This window comes from Haplochromis burtoni, unplaced genomic scaffold (assembly GCF_018398535.1).
Source record: "Haplochromis burtoni strain Fernald_Lab_line unplaced genomic scaffold, NCSU_Asbu1 Contig_154, whole genome shotgun sequence".
Lineage (NCBI taxonomy): Eukaryota > Metazoa > Chordata > Actinopteri > Cichliformes > Cichlidae > Haplochromis > Haplochromis burtoni.
This window is the reverse complement of record NW_024582515.1, coordinates 667,048-687,605: the sequence shown is the minus strand read 5'-3', so window position 1 is coordinate 687,605 and position 20,558 is coordinate 667,048. Positions and strand designations below refer to the sequence as shown.

The 20,558-nt window shown below is 40.9% G+C and overlaps 1 protein-coding gene across 2 annotated transcripts in view; it reads right to left on the bottom strand.

Annotated features, from left to right (window-relative positions):
• xpo4 (exportin 4) overlaps positions 1-20,558 on the bottom strand; it is a 57,344-nt gene that overhangs the window by 3,139 nt on the left and 33,647 nt on the right. For both annotated transcript variants that reach the window (XR_001336700.2, XM_014336883.2), the window contains exons 8-23: positions 18,158-18,315; positions 11,328-11,502; positions 11,028-11,204; positions 10,800-10,942; positions 10,487-10,632; positions 8,996-9,173; positions 6,570-6,729; positions 6,243-6,412; positions 5,753-5,927; positions 4,188-4,394; positions 2,765-2,851; positions 2,179-2,359; positions 1,962-2,083; positions 1,734-1,864; positions 1,194-1,311; positions 975-1,067 (exon numbers count right to left, since the gene is read on the bottom strand). Coding sequence is in view for 1 of the 2 variants with exons in the window: in XM_014336883.2 (XP_014192369.1) it covers positions 975-1,067; positions 1,194-1,311; positions 1,734-1,864; positions 1,962-2,083; positions 2,179-2,359; positions 2,765-2,851; positions 4,188-4,394; positions 5,753-5,927; positions 6,243-6,412; positions 6,570-6,729; positions 8,996-9,173; positions 10,487-10,632; positions 10,800-10,942; positions 11,028-11,204; positions 11,328-11,502; positions 18,158-18,315 (2,421 nt within the window). In the remaining variant the exon portion in view is untranslated. The remainder of the gene's footprint in view (positions 1-974; positions 1,068-1,193; positions 1,312-1,733; positions 1,865-1,961; positions 2,084-2,178; positions 2,360-2,764; positions 2,852-4,187; positions 4,395-5,752; positions 5,928-6,242; positions 6,413-6,569; positions 6,730-8,995; positions 9,174-10,486; positions 10,633-10,799; positions 10,943-11,027; positions 11,205-11,327; positions 11,503-18,157; positions 18,316-20,558) is intronic.

Sequence of the window (20,558 nt, the reverse complement as noted above, 5' to 3'; positions counted from 1 at the left end):
GAACTTGCACAATCGGTGGCTGACTAAATACTTTTTTGCCCCACTGTATCTCTCGGCTGGCCTGGGAACCGCTTGGTGTTTCACTGGACAAGCCGGAGGTGGTGGCCGGGGAGAGGGAGGTCTGGGCTTTTCTGCTTAGGCTGCTGCCCCCGCAACACGGCCCCGGATAAACGCAAGAAGATGGATGGATATTCAGAAAATAGATTTAATGAATATTAGTTGTTTACTGTCATGAAAATAACATCCAAAATGTTTTATCTTTGGGTATTAATGTCATGCGGCCTTTTAACTGCATTTGTGTATGTTTGTTTAGTTGTCACTATACGCTAAAAGTCAGTATTATAAGTATATAAATAAATACATAGTTGGAATCTGCATATCTTTCAACCACTTTATGCCTGATGTAATAGCTCTGGTTGAAAGAATAACTACTCGCACATCACAAAACTGGTCAAGTTTTTGTGCAGCTGTGTTTTTGCAAACTAGCCACTAGAGGGCTTCTTGCGTCATTTATGAAACTGTGCCTGCACGCCAGGAGCAACTCAGGTCCCAGTAAAGGGATTTTCTTACATATACAGTTGTTACTTTTAAAAATGTGCCGTCACATTTAACTGTAAGGCAGAAACAGAAAGCCAGCTTGTTTCAATCATTTGCTAAAAGCGCACAAAAAAGGAGGAAAAAAACCAAAAAGCTTTATGTCCAGTAATCAACACATTTTTGCCACTGAGTAAAAGTCTGTTAATAACGGCACAGTTGTGGGTTTCAGCCTGAAGCACTTCTGTATTTGATGAAGCCCACATTTTAAAATGCTGCTTAGAAAAGAAATTCCAATTTAGAAGCTGAACAAAAGCAGAGCCTGGGAACCTTGAAAAAGAAAGACCTTCAGCATCTTAAAAGCCTTTATTTGTTGCACAGAACAAGAGAAGGAGGGAAAAAAGATTTTCACTGAGCTGCATGCACTGTGTGTTACTCACCTGGTGCAGGCACACGAGTGTGTAGAGGGCTTCTCCTGCCGCCACGGTCATCTCTGTGTTGTGTTTTTGCAGGACCAGCATGTCAAACACCAACTGAATGCACAGAGGACGGTGTGAGCTGGTGTGCATTTGTTTACTTATTAGTACTCCCCCCCCCTTTCTTCCTTTATAAAAGTTTTATTGTAATGCTGTCATGACAACATGAAGTGCGTATCGTACCTTGAGGAAATGACGGGTGGCGATAAAGAGAGGAGAGTCCTTCTCCTGGTTTTTAGCGCACTGTTCAGCCAGAGGAGACAGAGCCTCCAAACACAGCTGGCTGATTTCAGAACTCATCCTGAAACAGATGTTAAGGAGCACAAACTATTTTTACAAAATCATTTTTGCCTGTTGACAGGCTCGTCCACAGCTGCAGCAGGCAAACAGGAAAACGACTCTAAGTGCAAGAAAAGAACAAATCTCCTGTGGTGTGGCCTTCTGAGTATTTAGAAAGATTGTTGCCGTATTCCAGACAACATCTATGTCAAAAGTTCTATGTAATTATGCAGGCTACATACTGAACTTAAAGGATAGAAAAAGGATTGATCCTATTCCACTAGTATCAAACCGATATCAATACCAGCATTGAGATCAATGCTATCGATATTTGGATCAATCCGCCCACCTCTACAGCCAATATGTGGATATTCTACAGATACTGGATATTCTCTCATAAATCCCACCATAACAATCAATACTGCTGGCACAGCAAGAGGATACGAGGTCATTCCCAGCTCCAGGGAGAACATGAGGCTCTTGAAGAGGTCTTCTGGCAGCTGTGGGATCTTTTCTGGAAAGATCTCACAGATGAAGGTGATGAGTTTGTAGTACTGGTTACACAAAGAGGGGAACTGGAAAATAACGAGAACAGGATCAGCGTGAGCTCACATATGTCACAGACATGATATTATATCAATATATAAAGAGACATCCGTGATTATGTTTTACCTTGAGCAGGTCCTGAGACATGAGCGGAAGAACTATATTGACACCATAGAGAACGACATCTGCAGCGGATACTGTTCGATTGGATGCTGGTGTTCCCTGGTCTTGATTTCGAAACACATCATCTAGAACGCACAGCCACTTGGTCAAGTTTAAACTTTAGCAACGTCTTGTTTTTAAGAGGAAAAATATGCAAAATCTATTTTTTTAAAAACCTCACCTGTGTCGCTGAAGTCGATGAACTCTTTGGAGAGCAGGTTTGTGAGCAGCTCCATGATGAGCAGCAGGTCCTGGTACTGGTCCTCCTCGGCCGTGGCATCGCTTCGCTTCCTGCTCTGGTTGTTTTTGGAGTAGACCTGCAGCAGCGTTAGGCACGCCTCGTACAGCTTCATGGACTTGGTCTGAATCAGGAGTACACAAGTGACCACTATTACAACTGTGCTTCCATGATGATAAAAATGCTAACCTACAGCCTCCCAGTCGATGCCTCTATGGTATCAATGTGAAAACCCTAGGTGACATCTTTCTCAAGTGATTGTGTTTACAAAATCTTCAGGAAAACAGACCTCTGACCTTAGTCTTGAGGTCAGAGTCACCAAGTTTCAAAGTGATCCAAGATTTGCGTTAGATGGTGTCAAATTGAAATTCCTATGTTTGGTTGCCAGTGCAGTTTTTTCTTCTTCAGAAATATATTAAGTGAGTCTTGGACATACAGTTGGAGTTTGTTTCTATGCCAGATGGAAAACCACCAGCATTTTATACTTTAAAACCTTGTCTGCAGGTAACACAGTGGAAACGTCTCTCACCTCTCCCAGGTAACAGATCTGTTTGTGAGCCACTTCCACAAAAACCTCAATGATGAGGTTGATTGTTTCCGGTGTGTTACTGTAAACCTGGGTGAGAAAAAAAAAAAAAAAAAGGTGTTGTCAGATCAGATTCAGGTTTTAATTCAGCTCAATAGAGATTGACAGACCACGTGACTTTTGCGCATTGCATGCTGGGAACTCGTGGCAAAACAATCCAAGTACCGCATCAAATGCAAGCATTTGCAGCACCGCAAACCTTCATTCTCCGGTTCCAATAAATTCTTGCTTTTTTTTGCCCCCCAAAAAAGGTATGTACAAAACGAAGGAGAACAATTCTGGTCTGTACAAAGACAGACTCAACGAAAAGTTAAAGAAAAGATACGAGGAAAAATCAAAGGAGTGAAAGGGTCAGACCCTTACGAGCACACAGAGTGGACAAAAGACGTTAGCGTGCTGCCCAACTTTCACCACGCTCATATTTATAATCATACGGTTCTTGGAGTGAGTGCATACACTCATGAAGTTTAGTAACTTCAGGTCACTGCAACAAGCCCAGGTACAGTTTACCGACGGATGGGTGCAGGACCTTGAAATGCACCGTGTAGAACGAAAGACCATCGTACGTATCATAAGTTTACCAGTCTCACAAATCGTCGTCATAAATACACATTCGTTAACCGTTTATTAATAGGACCTTTGAGCTCAACGGTAATTAATTAGCAGTGGAAATAATTTCTGGTAGCATCACAGAAATGTAGCAGTGACAATAATACTGTATGCTGTAATCGTACTGGGCAATTAGTGATACAAAACAACTGTTTTATCCTGTGAATAAAAGTATATGTTTTTGTCAATGTACCATAATAACAGAAGCGAAACGCAATATTGTGTCAGGACAATTCACTATTTATGCACAATAAATAAAGGAGCATAGCGCGACCATTTCTGTTCAGCGCCAGACTTGCTTGTAACCTATATCACCAATTATGTTATGAAAATGACGTATTAACTACTACAAAACACTGACCTTCGTGTAAATGCTTGGAGCAGACTAACCTGTGAGCTGGAGTGTTCTGGGACGTTATATTTGATCTTTGAATGGCTGCAATCCAGGCCATCCGTCGCCTCTTTGTTACTTCGGAAACATGGCTCGAACAATTTCTCTTCAACGACGTAATCCGATAACAACCGATCTCTTTACCCGTCGGCTTCCCGTGGCTGTCATGCGACCGGCTATTGCAGTTAATAATACAACAGCTTCTTGACATTTTTGTGTTTCTTTTTATCGCTGTGTAACTGATTTCAATTGAAAGCCTGCGTGCGCTAGTACCTCTTGCCACGAGTTCCCAGAATTCTTTGCGGTTTTACCCCTGAATGACGTCACATTTTCAATCTCTATATCTACAGGGTTAGATTCTGTTACCTCCATGAGGCCAATGCAGCTGGACAGGAAGTCCATGAGGAAAGAGAAGAGTGAGGCCACGTTGTCGATCTGCGTCGCCTCTGCGATGCCACACAACGCCTCCAACGTAGCGACGATTTCCTGTTTGACAGCTTCTTCTTGGCTGATCTGAGCAAAGTTCTCTTGGTTGATGAGGTTAAGAAAACGCTGCTGGAGCGGGTGAAGCACCTGCAACGACAGGCAGAAGGTCAGATGGCGAGACAATGCATTAGAGCTACAGAGTATTTGACTATAATATAGAGTCACTGGCCACTTAATTAGGCACAACTGTTCAACTGTTGCTTGTTAGCAAAAAGCGCAGCAACCCATTGCACTTGCAGATACTGGCAAAATAACCTTCTTAAGTTCAACCGAGAATGGGGATGAAAGGTGGTTTATGTGACTTTAAACATGGCATGGCTGTTGGAGTCCGACGTGCTTGTTGGAGTGTTTGAGAAACTGCTGACCTAGCAGGATTTTCCCAACAAAACCGTCTCTGGATTTACAGAAGATGATCCACAAAAAAAGAGGAAATTCTCTGGGCACATATGCCTTGTTGATGTAATGTCAGGCTCACCAAATTTGGTGATGAGTCTCAATTTCTGCTGTGATGTTTCAGACTGGTGATGGTGTAACTGCATGGAGGATATTCAAGACCCTCCTTGTAACCCTTTAAAGGGTTTGTCTGAACTCAATCAAACAAAGTGACTTGAACAAGTAGGATAAAAGAGAATTTTCTGTCCATGTAAACAAACATCACTACAGTAGAGATCAACCAAAGCCGTGTTTGATCAGTTGTCAGGTGCTTCGCTCTACTTCCAAACACAGAGCGATCTGACTTCAGACAGAACAGCTGTACGGACCGACAGCTGCGACCTCACTCCTACACTCACCATAATTACTTTGGAGTCATTGTGGCTTTGCACCCCCGTTTACTACTGTCAGCTTATTAAGAAAAGGACCTCCAGGATCACGGCGAGGATCATGTTATACACACGGGAGAAAGACTAAACGCAGGAATATTATCGACTTCATCCATCTGTCCTAATCCTCATAGCTCACTGAACTCTGTGCAGCTCCTCATCTCTAAACAGGACTAAATAATTTGATATTTTTTTCGAAAGGATTTTTTGTGATTTTTAGAGCTGTAATGTTAAAAAAAATTTGCAAAAAGCTTTGGCTTGCTAGATTTGACAGACGATGCTACAAAAAGATAAAACTGTGCAAGACGAGAGAAGTAGTTAGAGAAGCAGGCTGCAAACAAACAGATCAAACCCACTTTATACGGGAAAACAACTTAATGCGTCACAAGCACTTGAAACAATTATCCGATGCACAGAGACACACACTGACTGCTTCTTAGCAACGCCGCTCATTACCAAAATGTCACGGCCTTTTACATTTTACTCTTCTGCTAATTCTCCTGTTTCACTGTACTAAGACTAAGACTTCATTTACTTTGCTTCCCCCCCCCCCAGTGCAACCACTACTACTAAACAATCATTAATCAGTAAATCACTTAAGTACTTCTACACGTATCAGCACACCTCAGCCCAGTACTGCTGCTTGGCATCAGAGTCCATTTGTGCAAAGCCTCCCAGGACCAGAGCCTTCATCAGAGTCCTCTGCACGGAGCTGGACAGCAAGTGGAGAGGTGGGCTGCGGCTGGCAAATTGCTTCGCCAGGTTCCACCAGCTCTCACACTGCACCACGATGTTTGCCCTGAATGGAGAGGGAGGCAACGGGTCTGTTAGAGTCTGACGATCCACTGTGACTCCTGCCCAGTGCTAACCAGAGAAAAGAATTGATTTTCTTATAAAAATCTGCATTTATCAACACAAGATGTGAAGGGAGATTTAATATTTTTGAAAAGCAAGCAAACATGCTCATGGTTAAATTATATGTGGTTATATTATGTGTAACAAATGTGTCATTGGGGAATGGGAAGGTCATCTAAACATTCAGTTTAAATACTGAACATTTATTTCCGATTACCTGAAAACATTATTTGTCTATCAAAGAGTAACATGTTCTTACCTCTCCCGCTTCTCTACCAGCGTCACCAGCAGCTCCACGGTGTCGTTGGCTAGCTCAGCCTCTGAGCTCCACACGGTCAGGTTGTTGATCACCTTTTCCAGGAGATATCCCACAATCCACTGGGCCCCCTCTGTGTCGGCACCAAACGCTGTGCTGAGGGGGATGCTGATCTGAGGAAGGGTAGAAAAGGATGAGCTGGATAGAAGACGACTGCCTGCTTTATGGCCATTATTGGGGAAAAATACCAACTGGTGCAAAAATGTGTATTACAGCGACAGTGTAGAAAAGATCTGATTGATGAAGCGATCGGTTAGCTCAGCCTTATACCTGCCCATAGAGCTTCTCGTCCACGAGCAGATACGTCTTAGCCCATCGTCTGAGGAACCACACGATGTCCTTCCCCATTTGCGGGCTCAAAAGCTCCGTCAGATTCGCTCTGGTTGCCCTGGACTCCACTTCTGACGTCCTCAACACTGCTGACAGCAACCTGAAGGCAAAGGAAGTTGGATTTAGAGCTTCACCGCCATCTTTTTTTTGTTTTGTTTTTACAAATCCTATCCGTTAACAGCACCTAGAGGTATATTTGTCACACAAAAGCACCCTACACAGGTTTCACAGGTAGTCCAGCTCCACCAGGATGGCATATCAACATCAGACGTTTCCGTGTGGACGACACAGCTGCGTTTTCAAAAATACCCGTGTAGGTGCGGACGTAGCGTAAAAGAGTTAGTGGTTTATTTTATTACTACCTGCAGATTACTTGTATTTGCTTAATTGTTTACTAAATGTTTGAGGTGTGAAATAAACTGCAATGGAGCAAAATATGTGTGTGTGGTCGGACGATGTGTTAGTGCGTGCGTGTGTGTGTGTGTGTGTGTGCGCAGGGGGGGCGGCGTGAACATTTTTCTGTAAAACAAAGGGGGGCCCAGCGAAAAAAGTTTGGGAACCGCTGCTCTAATGAGTCCATATAAGCAGACTGGCATTTGTCATTGATTACCAGAATTGGCAGGTCCACCACTGGCACGCTGTGCTTTTCACACACTGAGCAGAAGTGACAGATGTGAAAAGGTCTCGAGAAACCACGGAGAACGTCACGCTTGTAACCGTTTAACATGGTTCAGCATGTTCAGTGTCTTTATTTCTATCCATTTTGAGATGGCCAATAAATATATCAATGTTGAATATACAGCTCTGGAGGAATTAAAACGCAACAAGGAGACTATGGAGAGACTGTGTAGACACTTTATACTTATACCCTGTGCACAGGCATATTTAATGCCTGGCCATTGATTTTATTGTTAGCAACGAAATTATACCCCACCGCTACAGCAAAATGATCACATATCAGCTGATGATCCTCTTGCTGCCCGTGTGTTAAAGAGTAAGCTTCCCAGTCCACCCCCACACACACACACACACATACACACACACACACAATACAAAAGGACAGAGAGACAGAGGGCTTATAGCAGCTTACAGGAGGACAGTGCACAGTTTCACATTGTTTGCAGAAAACAAAACCACGCTGACATTTATGGGGCTGGGGTCGCCCGCTCGCTATTGGGAAACCTGATGCCATCAGCCACTCATATCTGCAATCCACCACACACACACTTATACACAATGAACAATCTAGAAAAGACAACATCACCATGACCTTCAACAGACAATATCAGTGGCTGCTGTGAATGTCTATTGTCGTCACTGTGATTACACACACACACACACACACACACACACACACAAACACACACACACACACACACACACAAACACACACGAATGCCTTTAAACAGACGAGCATCCAGTGCAATGATAAAGCCTCCGAGCAGCCCAAGGCTCCCAACACTGCAAGCTGCACAGCTAATAGATGCTAAAAAATAAATCCTATCCGGTAACAGCACCTAGAGCTATACTTTGCATGCTTGAGCGTATTTAATTATCTGCTGGTGTATTTTTAGCACCAACATTTTGCACTAATGTACAACAATCCCAGAGTAACCACAGTGCGACACAGAAACTAGAAAAAATGAATGAGGTGCTGCCGTCGTAAAAGAAAAAAAGCTGGAAACATCAGCCACCCTCAGTAAAAACTCAAATATTTGTGAATTACACTGATGCATGTTTTGTCATACGTGTGCATTTATATTTAAAAGAGTCAAAGGAGCTTGCAAAGAAAAGCGTCTGGACTTCTTTAAGTTACTTGAAGACGTTTCACCTCTCATCCGAGAAGCTTCTTCAGTTCTAAGGTCAAATGGTGAGGTGCAAGCTCCTTTGACTACGATGACCTGGATGACTGAGAACCTTCACAGATATATTTAAAAGAGTTTGTCTGGACCGCCCAACATTAAACTATCGTATTACCACAGTACGTGTTCCTGTGTTTTTACAGCTCCACATTCAGACCTGAGTGAATGCAAAGAAACGAGCCCACCTTGAGATTTATGGGACAATAACGGTGACAAACTTTGCGTCCAACTAACTCCCGGCAGTGAGGAAACTGCACGTAGAGAGGGAGGCTTAGACTCAACACACAGTTTAATCTGTATGAGTCCAAAGATGTGATATCAGAATTATAAACCTGCAGTCAAAATGCAACAATCAACAGCTAAGCCAGAAGAGCAAGTAACAGCGTACCACAGCTCAACTTAAGATACTTAAAATTTTTAATAACATCTGAAAAAAAATGTGAAGGCCATGACAAAAAAACAAAACAAAAAGCAAACAAACATGAAATAAACAGAGTGCAATACCTGATCACAGTGTCTGTGCGGTTGCAGCCCGGTATGGACGAGGCCTTTTCTCCCGGTGAGCCGAGGATCTGCAGCGTTGTATTGATATCCACCTCTGTTGAGTGTTTGATGGAGAACTCCATCACCTCTGAGGGGATCAGCGGGGTTTCACCCTGAGGATCGTCTGCTAGTAGATAACCTAAAGAGCACAGACAGGTACAGGTAGCCACGTTGAAGCCTGCTCATTTTACTATGAGGGTAAAAGTGAAGTGAAGAAAAAATGAACAGTTTAAGCTCTAACTTTGGCTTTTGTTTCATTTCCAGTCTTCTATGTTTGTAACTGGAACATTTTTTGCTCTTAGACTGTTAAAGGTTGGACTGTGATATATTTGCCAGAACATTCAATTTTTTTAAAGATGGAGTGTTTAATGAACCTTCTGATGAAATTATAACAAAAAAATTAATGATTATTTATTGTGTCAGCCACATAGACTCCCATGTTAAATGTTCTAACTTTACCACAGAAAAAAAAAAACCATGTTTACAACCTGACACAAGAATACCATTTTGGTCTCTCCAACTCATTCTTCCTTGATGCTAACAGTACAGGGAATACATTTTTATATACCCGACTTACGCTGTAGCTGCTTTAGCTAATAGGTGCACTGAAATAGGTCGCCTTATAAGGCAGTCACCTTCATTAATCAAATGACTGGGGTCTTAAAATGTGCTTATGGTGTTGGTTACGACCCTAAAGCTAAACTAAAGCTGTCAAAATGCAAGCTAAACAATTAATTAATTTAATTAAAATTAATATTATAAATAACTGCGAAGTAGCAGCTATTTATCAAAAATAAAATATGAAAACGGCATGTCAAAAACAGGCACAGCTCTACTTTCTCAGGGCTATAGGGTGCTAATTGTTTGTAATAACTGAAAAGAGACAAATTTAGTGCAAAAAAAGTGTTGCATGCATGAAATACACTTACTCTGAACTCGTTTTAAATTTAGATTTGAGAGAAGAAGAAAAAAGGAGTCTCCTTTTGGGACACTTGTCAACCCTGCCTGAATGGTAATACAGAGAAATTCACAATAATGGCTACAATATTTCATTAATTAAACCCACAGACTGGGTGGGGTTATGTTCTTCTGTCCTACTAACACATAAAGCCATTAAATGGAAAAAAGCTGCACTGGAAAAAACATTTATGAGAACTTATTAAACAGCTATATTCTTTTCTACGAGAACATCAGATGGCTTCTCATTTACTTTCTCAAAGTGTATTCAATACTATGTGTGCATGTATTATTTTTGATCTTGGGAAGTTTGCACTGAACCCCAAACACTGGGAAACTACTCTCTACTCTCAGAAACAACCACCGTGAGGTAATGCAACAGTGCTGGATTTACAGTAACTGCAGGTTCAGAGAGGAGGGGGGAAACTGTATAACCACACACAAACGCAGTATGAGTCAATCTGTTTTTCGTAATATTTCTGTCCCGCTGCTGACCTGAGACCAGTATGAGCCAGTGAATGTCCTCATATAAGTCATCCAGGACTTTACGGTCCACTGATCCAAGGTCAGACAAGGCCATAAGGTGCTGCTGGGTCCTCTGCAGCTGGCCGTGCAGTCGCGTTACTCGGTCCTCCAGCAGGCTGCAAACAGGTCAAAATGGAAATATAAAAATAGAAACACAAGCAGTGCAGCACTTAAAAAAACCCAAAAAGAATACAAAAAACTAACCAGATAAAGAAACAATCACCAGATCTGTAATCTGAAAGAGGTCACACCAGGTCGAGCTGGTAAGCTGCTGTGTGTTTACCTTGTGAGCAGAGGGATACAGTGGTCAGCTGCCACACGTCCCAACATGCCAATGCTGGACAGCTGGTCTGAGAACAGCTCTCTGTCGTCTTCCTGCAGCTCGTTGATCTCTTCCTCATCGTGAGAGGAAATCCCGTTCACCGACTGAGCGTGGTTCAGGAAATGTGTGAGATAAATAACATGTTGACCAGTCCAGTGTTCTTCGTGTACAGTAAAGAAAAAGGCTCACCAGGTTGCGCGTGCCGTCGGGAGCTGCCAAGTGACACTGGATGTATGAGTTGAAAACTTGGATGGCTGGCTGCACGAAGCACCCGCGAGGGAAATGCTCCTCGTCCTGCACGAGCGTTAGCCACGACTCCAGCAGCTTGTCATAGGCCTCCATGTAAACCATGTCATCCTTATCCAGCTGAAATTTATTATAAATTCATTTTAAGCAAAATTGGAAGGCCTGTGAACACTTATTACCGCAAACTGAACTCTAAAACCTTTCTCTGAGAACTGGATTCGATGAAGAGGGGTCGAAACTCACCACTTCCTCCAGGGCGGCGCTGCGTCCAAACGAGCAGGTGAGCAGCGTGAGGCAGTTGATGAAGGAGGTAAAGAGGTCGCTGGGCAGTGCCGTTAAAATACTCCGTGGGAACATGGTGATCAGATTGGAGATGATATTAGAAATGCCGACTGCCTCCGAGTCCTCGATCTCAATCCTGAGAATGAGGATAATAAACTTTATGAGCTAACAGAGCTACAAATATGCAGCAGATTCATCTTTAAAGCCATAAATCAAGGTTTACTGTATCTGCTGTGGGAATACCAGCAGAAAATAAATGAAAGTAAACGTGATGCACATTTCAAACACTTTCAAAAAGCATCTGTTTAATTTTCAGTTAAAATCAGTGCTTTGGCCCAAGAAAGGCCAGTTTCCACTCCACAGGGTGAGGCTGAGGCCGAACTAGGGGTCACTTTCCGAGTTTCCCTGCTGGTGACGGAGGTTTGGAAACACACATGAAAGTTGATCCTTAACCAAAACTCGTGGGCAACTTGACCCCTGAGCTGTTTTCCACAGCTGCATCGGAGGTTATTTTTATAGTGTTTCAGCATCAAACACCACCACGCACGCACGCTGCAAGAATTCAATTTCAAAGAGCATTTTGTCATCAGATTGCACTGTGAAGCATGCCGTGACGGGACACACTGGAAATCATACTTTCCTCACATGCTGAATTCTGAAAATGAGATTTGAATGGTTTTAAATCAGTTTAAAGTGGGAAGAAAAAAGGACACGTGATAATGTCTTATTTCAAAAGGTTGTCAAAAAGGCAAAAATAAAGCAAAAACAAAGGCCTTTAAATTTTTATTGTGTGTTAAGAATTTTAAAACTTATGGCTGGCCATTTATCCAACTCTGAAATATGTCCCATCTTTGTGAGTGTTATGGAAAAAAGAAGAAGCTCCACATGAACAACATAACTGATGAAACCAGGCTGGAACGGTTTCTCCAAAAAAAAAAAAAAAACCTTCCTACTTAAAAGCAATACTTCTCTACTTAATAACAATAATATAAAGGTGCTGCAAAGGGAATTTTATATACAGTATCTTTTTAAAACAACATCCTCGTGTCAATTGTGAGCATGAAGGCTTTTTAAAAACTAGCTGTACTGATGTTAAAGAGTTTTTGAAATATTCTGATAATATTTAATAATTATATCTCAACCAAATCATGTAGTGAGGAGGACATTAGACCCTCATAAACTTTACAGTGTACAGACATGCTTGGCTTGCTACCAACATGTGTGTTGGGCCCTTTATACCATGCTATAAGCTTTTGCTTACCCGATGTAATAAATGTCCAATTAAAGTATAATGAAAAGCCGCAGCGCCACTCCAAACCACCCTGAAGATTTCTTTTAATGTATTTGCACCTTCCTTGTGTTGCCTTTGCATTTGAGCTGACACACCTCTCCACACTCAGACCAAGTCAGAGAGTAACATTGTTAGAGAGCCTAGCCAAGGCCTCTCCAATGGACTTAAATTGCGAGCAGAACCGTTCAATCGATGTAGCTCGGCCGTCCCTCTCCACATGGTTTTCCGATGAGGCAACTGGAAAAAAGCTCCAAGAATAGGTCATTACAGTGAGAGTGAGAGTTGCTGAGAGGAGGAAAAAAAGAAAAAAGATAGAGACCCCTCCTCACTTGGTCACATGGTTCAACAGCGAGCATGTGTGTGCATTATGTGTCTGATCTGCACATACAAGTGCACCAATTTAATTCACATCAGAACCACAGTGACCTCACATACACCCACAATTAAATAGAAAACTTTTCTAGTATACTTTTTCAGACCCATGTATCACTTTGATGCAAAAACCCTAATTAAAAACATTACTGTGTTAAAATTCTTTTTTTTTTATATATGGCGACTTCTATTAATGGTTAATGCTAACATAAAGAGTGCAAGCCTGGTTACTAAAATTACCACCAAACTAAAGTATTATTCAGTATAAATATAGAATAAATGTAACTAAGTAAATGTGGGTTTTTTGTATGAATTGATTTTAAGCTTGTTTGGGCTAAAAACTAAAAAGTGATAAGCTGAAACTCAGTGAAACAAATGCTGACTGAGGTGAGTAAAGCTATTCACATTGATCTTAGATTTCACGTATTCAAATATTAATCAGTGCCTTAAAAAAAACAAAGTATCTGATTGACACACTTTGGTATTAGAGTCTTATTAAAGCGAAACACTTGTGATGCAATTTGCACAGAAACTCAAACCAGCAATTACAGTAAAAAAAATCAAATAAACTAAAGCAAGAGTGTAGTTTTTAAAAGGAGTACACGGCTTGGAGTGATTCCACTGTTTTGTAGCCAAAACAAGTCAAATTGAGGTCGAGGTCCAAACATATCAGATTTTTTGCCAAGACATAAAATCTTTAATTATATTCTAAAAAGACCAGGAAGAGAGGCGGAAACCTAAAAATAGGAGTAACTGGATCTCATCTATTGCCTTATTTATCCTCTTATTGTTAAAAGCAGCTGCACTCTGAACCAGACTGCACTTCATTGGAATTAAAACAGTCCCGGCTGGCACAACGACAAACCTGAAACCCTTCCTGAAGCTCATCGACATTCTGAAGGCCGCTACAACTCAGAAATTTTTATTCTGGAAATTTCATCAACTGATAATAAAATATAAAACCTTCACTCATTTCGTTTAAAAAAAAAAAGTCCAAATCTGGGTCAAAATTATTTCTCACAAAGGGCTCAGTAATAGTTTGAAATAACTTAAATTTCCCATCAACGCTCGCTACAACACGAAAACAGGTCCCATCTTCATTGAAACATTCAAGCATTTAACCTTCTCAAAGTGATTTAAATTGGGCAATCAGGCTGCAGGCATTTTTAGGGTTTTCAGAGAGAATAGGTTAGGCATCGCTGACCCAAAGGTGAAAGATCCAATGCTAAAATTCTGATGAGGCATATTACCCATAAAAACTAAACTATGCTAATTATAAAAACCTCTTGATATCTAATAGTTTGAATTTTCCTAGAGAACAGCTAGAGTACTTGAAATTTACTAGAGAAATATCCTATTAAAACATTTATTACCATATCCTATTCACATTTAAGAACAAACATAAGTCAAGAATATTTGAATTTATAGGACTCTCACAGCTTAATCACATGTGTCCTTTAATAGTTGTGGAAATTCATTCTTCCACTTGACAGTTTTTCTTTTTATTATAACATTATAATATAATTTTTTTAAGTCCCATCAGTTTTACAAAGTGAATCTGTTAAGAAAATCCAATTAGAAATCATCAAAACGCTGTTTTAGAAAAAGGTTTGACTGGAAACATTTTTTCTAAATGCTGCAGTTTACAGATAGTTTTCATTAAAAATAGTCTGATTAAAGTGGAAGGTTGAAATCCAAGGTTAATCCAGCCAGGATGCTAACTAAGCGAGAAAAAGATGAATCAGTAGTCGAATTATCTGCAGCGATCGTTGGGTTTATCAGTTTGTTGCAGAGAAGATGAAGATAAGAACTACGTGTGAAGGCCACTGTTGTAGGTGAAGGATACATATTTGATCATTTTTGTTCATATAATCTCTAATGAAAGTATACGAACTGATCCAAAACATAAGAAGTAATCAGGAGTTTGGTAAGATCCAGCACCTGTGTTACGCACTCAGCAGTGTGTGACACTGGCTCTCCTACACTACACATCCACTGAAACAATCTGACTAAAAATGTATTTTTTCTAGAAAAAAGAAAATGATTTCAAGGTTGTTCCAGTGTGCGGATTTTCTCGTTTGCATTTTGAATCATAATCAATTAGGCAAACAAGGAATTTGAAGACAACACCTTGGACTTAATGACTTAATGTTTTGGTTCTCTGTCATTTTATAGACTGATTACATTAATATAAACTGAAGTAGTAAAAACAACAAAACAACTATTTATACTGGGACAAGGCTCAGACTGCCACTGGTTTCAGTCTGAAACCCAGCTTCAGCTTCTTAACCAGTAACTCTTGTCCCACCCTGCTGCTAAAAGATGGAGAAGTAACCTCTTTCAGTGCATCCTTCCCAATTCCAAAACACACTGATTGGCTGAACCCAGATGCAGAGACAATCAATAGCCTCGCAATATTCACCACAAGATCACAAGCTCTACACCTTCACAGGAGCACTGCTAACAAGCAGGTTCCAAAACAGGAACCCCAGACAGAGGAAGTGCTTTGGTTTCCACACACCTGCCAGCACAATTCATTGTGACAGCTGAATAGAGTCAGCCAAGGAATACAGCATAAATTAGAATCTGCTTGCATATACATTGGTCTCCGCTTGGAGATTAAAGAGGGCTTTTTTTGTTAGATGTGGTCTTATCCAAAGGTAGACATACACACTCGCAGGTTACTCTGGCAATAAATCCTTGAAACCAGACTCCCAGATTATTTTGTTAGAGAATGTCACAAGGCAAGCGCTGCATTACCTCTGACTGGAAGCTCTGGTTACGGAGTCATGACTCAACCAAAATTACAACCCTATAGGATGTGGCTGGAAACATCTGTAGTAAAAAGGCTGAAAAAATGTGAAGCACTGAGGCAAGCACTGGCTTTGAGCTGAGCTCCAGGAATGAAAAACACGTATAGACTGCACTGATAATAAGCTGAACGCTGGAACACTCAGTTTAGTCTAGTGGAAGCTGCGTAATATTCTGGTGCATCTCTTTCTTTACAACTAATGAAGACACAGTACTTCTGACAACAGAGCAAATGCTACCTCCAGCTTTCACATTTGCAAGCAATAGAAAAGACATTTCGATTATAGAATAAGATGCTCGTCTGTGGCTGACCAAAAACCTTAAAACAAAAGCTGCGTTATCTCACCTCTACACTATGGAAAGTTAATACTAACATTCATATCATAAAATTTGATTGGAAAAATGTGCTATTATAAAATAAAATCAGGCTTATTTTCCTTTTTACATGAAGTATCCTTTTCGTTTTAGTCCTCTGTTCATATTTTGACTTCACGCTCTCATGTTGATGGGTTGGATCGGTTAAATTAATTTAAAAATACAGATAAAGCAGGCAATCTGATTGAAACGATGTGCAAAATCACTCAAAATAGTCGCATTTACTACATATAAAACATCCACGACAGCAGACGTATCTTCTTACAGTTCATATGGTCTGTTGTGATTTACATAAACCCTTTTGTTTGCTTGTACTTAGTACGAATCAGGTTATTCAAATAAAAACAAAAGGTTTTAAACTGTAGGGAGAGAGATGCTAAAAGGGTTTCAACACGAGCTGCCCAGCTGGAATAGGCAAGCAAACCACATCAGTTTTATTACAGGGTCAGGCAGTTCTGTATTAGACTAGAGGAAGACTATAAAACTGATACAAAAAACACACCCATACCCGGTATTTTCCAGTGTTCGAGAGCTCGCTAATGTCAGTTTTTGTCTTCTTTGGTTAAAAACGTGTCTCCGTGAGAAGAATAAAGGGATAATTTAATCCACTTCGACGTAAATTTAGTTTAAGAGGAATCTGAGAAACATAAGTTACTAGTTTGCTGCATTTGTCACTGAACTGGAAGCCAGTTTCCTGCAGAGCGCGCAGATGCTACAATCAGAGGCTGTTAAAACAGAGACTCAACAAGCAATTACTTCCTGTAAATAAAGCACAAATGGTACAGTATGAGTCACGCTTCTGCTGACGTTGGCCTCCATCACTTGTTGAGTCTCTAAATTTAAGAAACATGACAACCTTGAGATACTGGGGGGAGATAAACAGCTTTTGAGGCTGTCACCAAGGATAATGTAACCACAACAGTGCTTGCTGCTACTGTTTTGTGCATAATGTGCTGTATTCAGCCGAAATGATGCATTTTAGATGGAGTATTAAAATTAAATCTGCAGACTTTCAGCCTTTGTAACACAATGCTCTTCCCAGTTCTCTCCTGGTTTATCTGCTTAACCATCTGTGTGACTGATGTAGATAAAGGTAAATAGCTTTTACACTGTAGACACACTTTATTAATGGAGCAAGACAAAGATCATTTGTAAACTCAGTAATTCACCCTTAGATGATTTGAATGCTTTTAATGTGTGTTAATGTGTTTTTTTTAAGTTTACATATTTTTGGAAATGCACGTGCACAATAGGAATTATTTAATAAAAGGAAACATCATTTAGTGCAGCTCGTGGTCAGTGTGTATTAACCTTGCGATCTATGGGGAAGCTACTTTAACATGGAGCCTACAGCACAAAACTTACTTATTATTGATAACAACACTCTGTGCTTAAAATTTAATGCGGAAAGAGTGGTCACCATAGAGACTGGCCCAACTTAATGTGGTTTACATTCAGCAGCCTGCAGCACCTGATTAGCAAGTTAGAGTGCATAATTGAAAAGAGTGCATACTTTGCAAAATCTAATGTGTTTTAAATGGCAAAGCTAACATGCTCATCTTAGTAGGTACAATAATCACCATGTGGAGCAGATTAGCAAGCATGCAAGCTAACCCTTTCTGAATAACCAAAACAAAATGCAAAGCACAGATAAGGCTGATGGCACTGGCAGAAAATTCTGACCTTTACTTGGCTTGCTATCACATTGTGGTTTATAACTTAAATCCTTCACAAATCAATGACATTCAACTGACCGTCGGACATTACGATTCTGCTAACATGGCTAAAACATCTGACCGGTGTCAATGTTTCTCAATAACAAGAATTCAATTTGGTATCTACTTTTGATACATTTCTCCATACCTGTGCCAAAATTCGACTTCAATACCTCAACACAAGCACATAAACGAAGACTACTGCAGTAACTATTATAGTCACTCACCCATTGATCATACTGAGCAGCCCCTCCATCAGGTGGGCCAGGTAAGAGATCTGGGCGTTCTCATCTGGGAATACAGGCCCGTGCATGGAGGCCAGCTGGGCCAAGCACTGAAGGGAATCCTGGGCCATGTCAGAGTCCTCTCGAATCTTCCTGTGTACCTGAACAAGAGGAGAATTTCTTTTTATCATTGTTTTTAAAGTAGAAAAGCAGAGCCTTCGCATAAAAAGGACAGAACCTCTACAATAATCAGTCCACAATGAAGCAGTGAGTGCTCTGGATAACGAAGTACTCCTGTACAGCAAACGTACGGAAAAATGCTGAACACCGTCTGTCAGCTTTAACAATTTAGTGAAGAAGAAAAGATGATCTTTTTCATCAGTCTTCATCAGCCAAAAGAAAACAAAAGTTTCTTTTGGACTATACACATGATCAAATATTAATATAACCTAGAGAACAACAATCTTGAGCAGCGCTTGAACACACTTGACCTGCCCATATGGAAAAGAAATAGAAAAAAACTTATAAAAGACTTGCATCAGATGTGGACTACTTCATATAGTGACTCATAGAAGGCTTATATGATTTACTCATGAAAGTGGCCACTTTCATATATTGTTTTAGTAAGCATCCAAAACATACAAGTTTCATTTATATAATTTTCTAGGGATCTTATATCTGTTTTCACTCTTGTATGCTTTTCACACAAGACAGATACAAACTTTATAAGCTTTATATAAATCTTTTCAAAAATTGGTGGGCTTGGCAAAACCTATTAGTCTGATTATTTTCTCTTTCTTTTAACTTAGGAATGATATTCCAATTATTCAAAAGTCATTGCAAATTACTGTGAAATTATTTTTCACCTAAATTTCAACAATATTATTTATTTAAATTATTATTATTATGTTCATCGTCAGACCTTTCTGGCAGGTTCAAGAACAAAAGCCCACGATAAGTGTCTGACCAGTAAAATGTAGTCTGTTCCTAATAACAAACATAACCAACCATCCCAGGCAAGATTGTTGTGGCACAACCAAGTGACCTGTAAATATACTGACCTGTAATATTTTCATAAAAGACAAGCAGCACGCAGCATTCATGAATACTTAGACCGACCGTTCACATCCTCTATGGACCATTTTCTTAGATTTTTTTTTATGACAGCGCTATTGACAATATGTCTTACCCATCAGAAGTTTAATGATAATGATTTCTGAAATAATATCTAATCAATGTGTGACTGTTATGTCATAATTAAACACTGCCCGTGGCATTCTGCATTTTAATAAGTTTTTATTCTTAAAATTAAACTGCAATGTACCAAACACCACTTTGAAATAGAAATGTCTCAGGTCAAGAATAAAAAGGTGAACCTGCCTCATCCTCCTGTCCCCAAAAGCGAACCCCCCCCCCCCCCATACCAGCTGATAACCTGCAGGATTTATACTCACTGGTGTAATCCCACTACACAGCACACTGAAGCGTCGTGAAATGGCGAATTGATTGTGATCTGTCACTGTGACCCAGGTCTCAAACAAACAATGGCTGAGCGGCCTCAATCAAAATAGAAGAGGAAGAAACAGACTCCTGATGGGGGAGAAAAACAACGAAAACTAAACTGGATGATTCAGTCTCAGTTGCGAGCTTCCATTCAGTTGTGGGATTCGAGGGTTGGTTTGTTGTTTAAGGTCACACTTCAGCAAGAGAAAAAGCATTATTGGATTTGACTGTGCATGCAGACAGGCAAGTGTATGGCAAAGCAGCAGCAGTAAAAGCTCTGAAAGTCATCACAGCCTCTCAGCAACATGTGTTTCCACTATGTGCACGTCTGGAGCTCAAATTCCTTCTTCCTGTGCGCTGTGGCTCTCTTCTCAGCCGGTCCGGGCTCTTTTCCTTTTTCTTCTTCTTCTCCGGTCTCCTCAACTGTCATCCTCTTAAATCCAGAGAGAGTGCTCCTTCATCAACTCCACACTCTTAAACCAACACATGGCCCCATCGCTGAGGCAATCAAACTTTCAACCTCCCTCTCTCCTTTTGCTGGTGCTTCCTCCTCCTCCCCTCAAATGTTCTCCCCTTCTTGCTTCCCCCCTAAATTCTTTATCGCCCCTTCTCCCCGCTCCTCCTCTCTTCTCTTCCCTACAGCTGTGGTGTCCGTTTTGTCGTAAGCCGCGCTGCTGGGAAGAGATCTCAGATGCTAACGTAGCATAACGTTAGTCCTCTCCGTCGCTGCCCTCTTCCAGAGCATGAAGTCATCCTCTGGAAGAGCTCAGCGAGAGGACAGGGGAGGAGGCGAGAGGGGCAACTGGTGAGTGAGCGAGAGAGAAAGAGGGAGGGGTGTAAGAGGCAGACCCAAGCGAGACCCAAGGACTGAACAGCGCGAGCTCTGAAAAAGCAGCTGCAC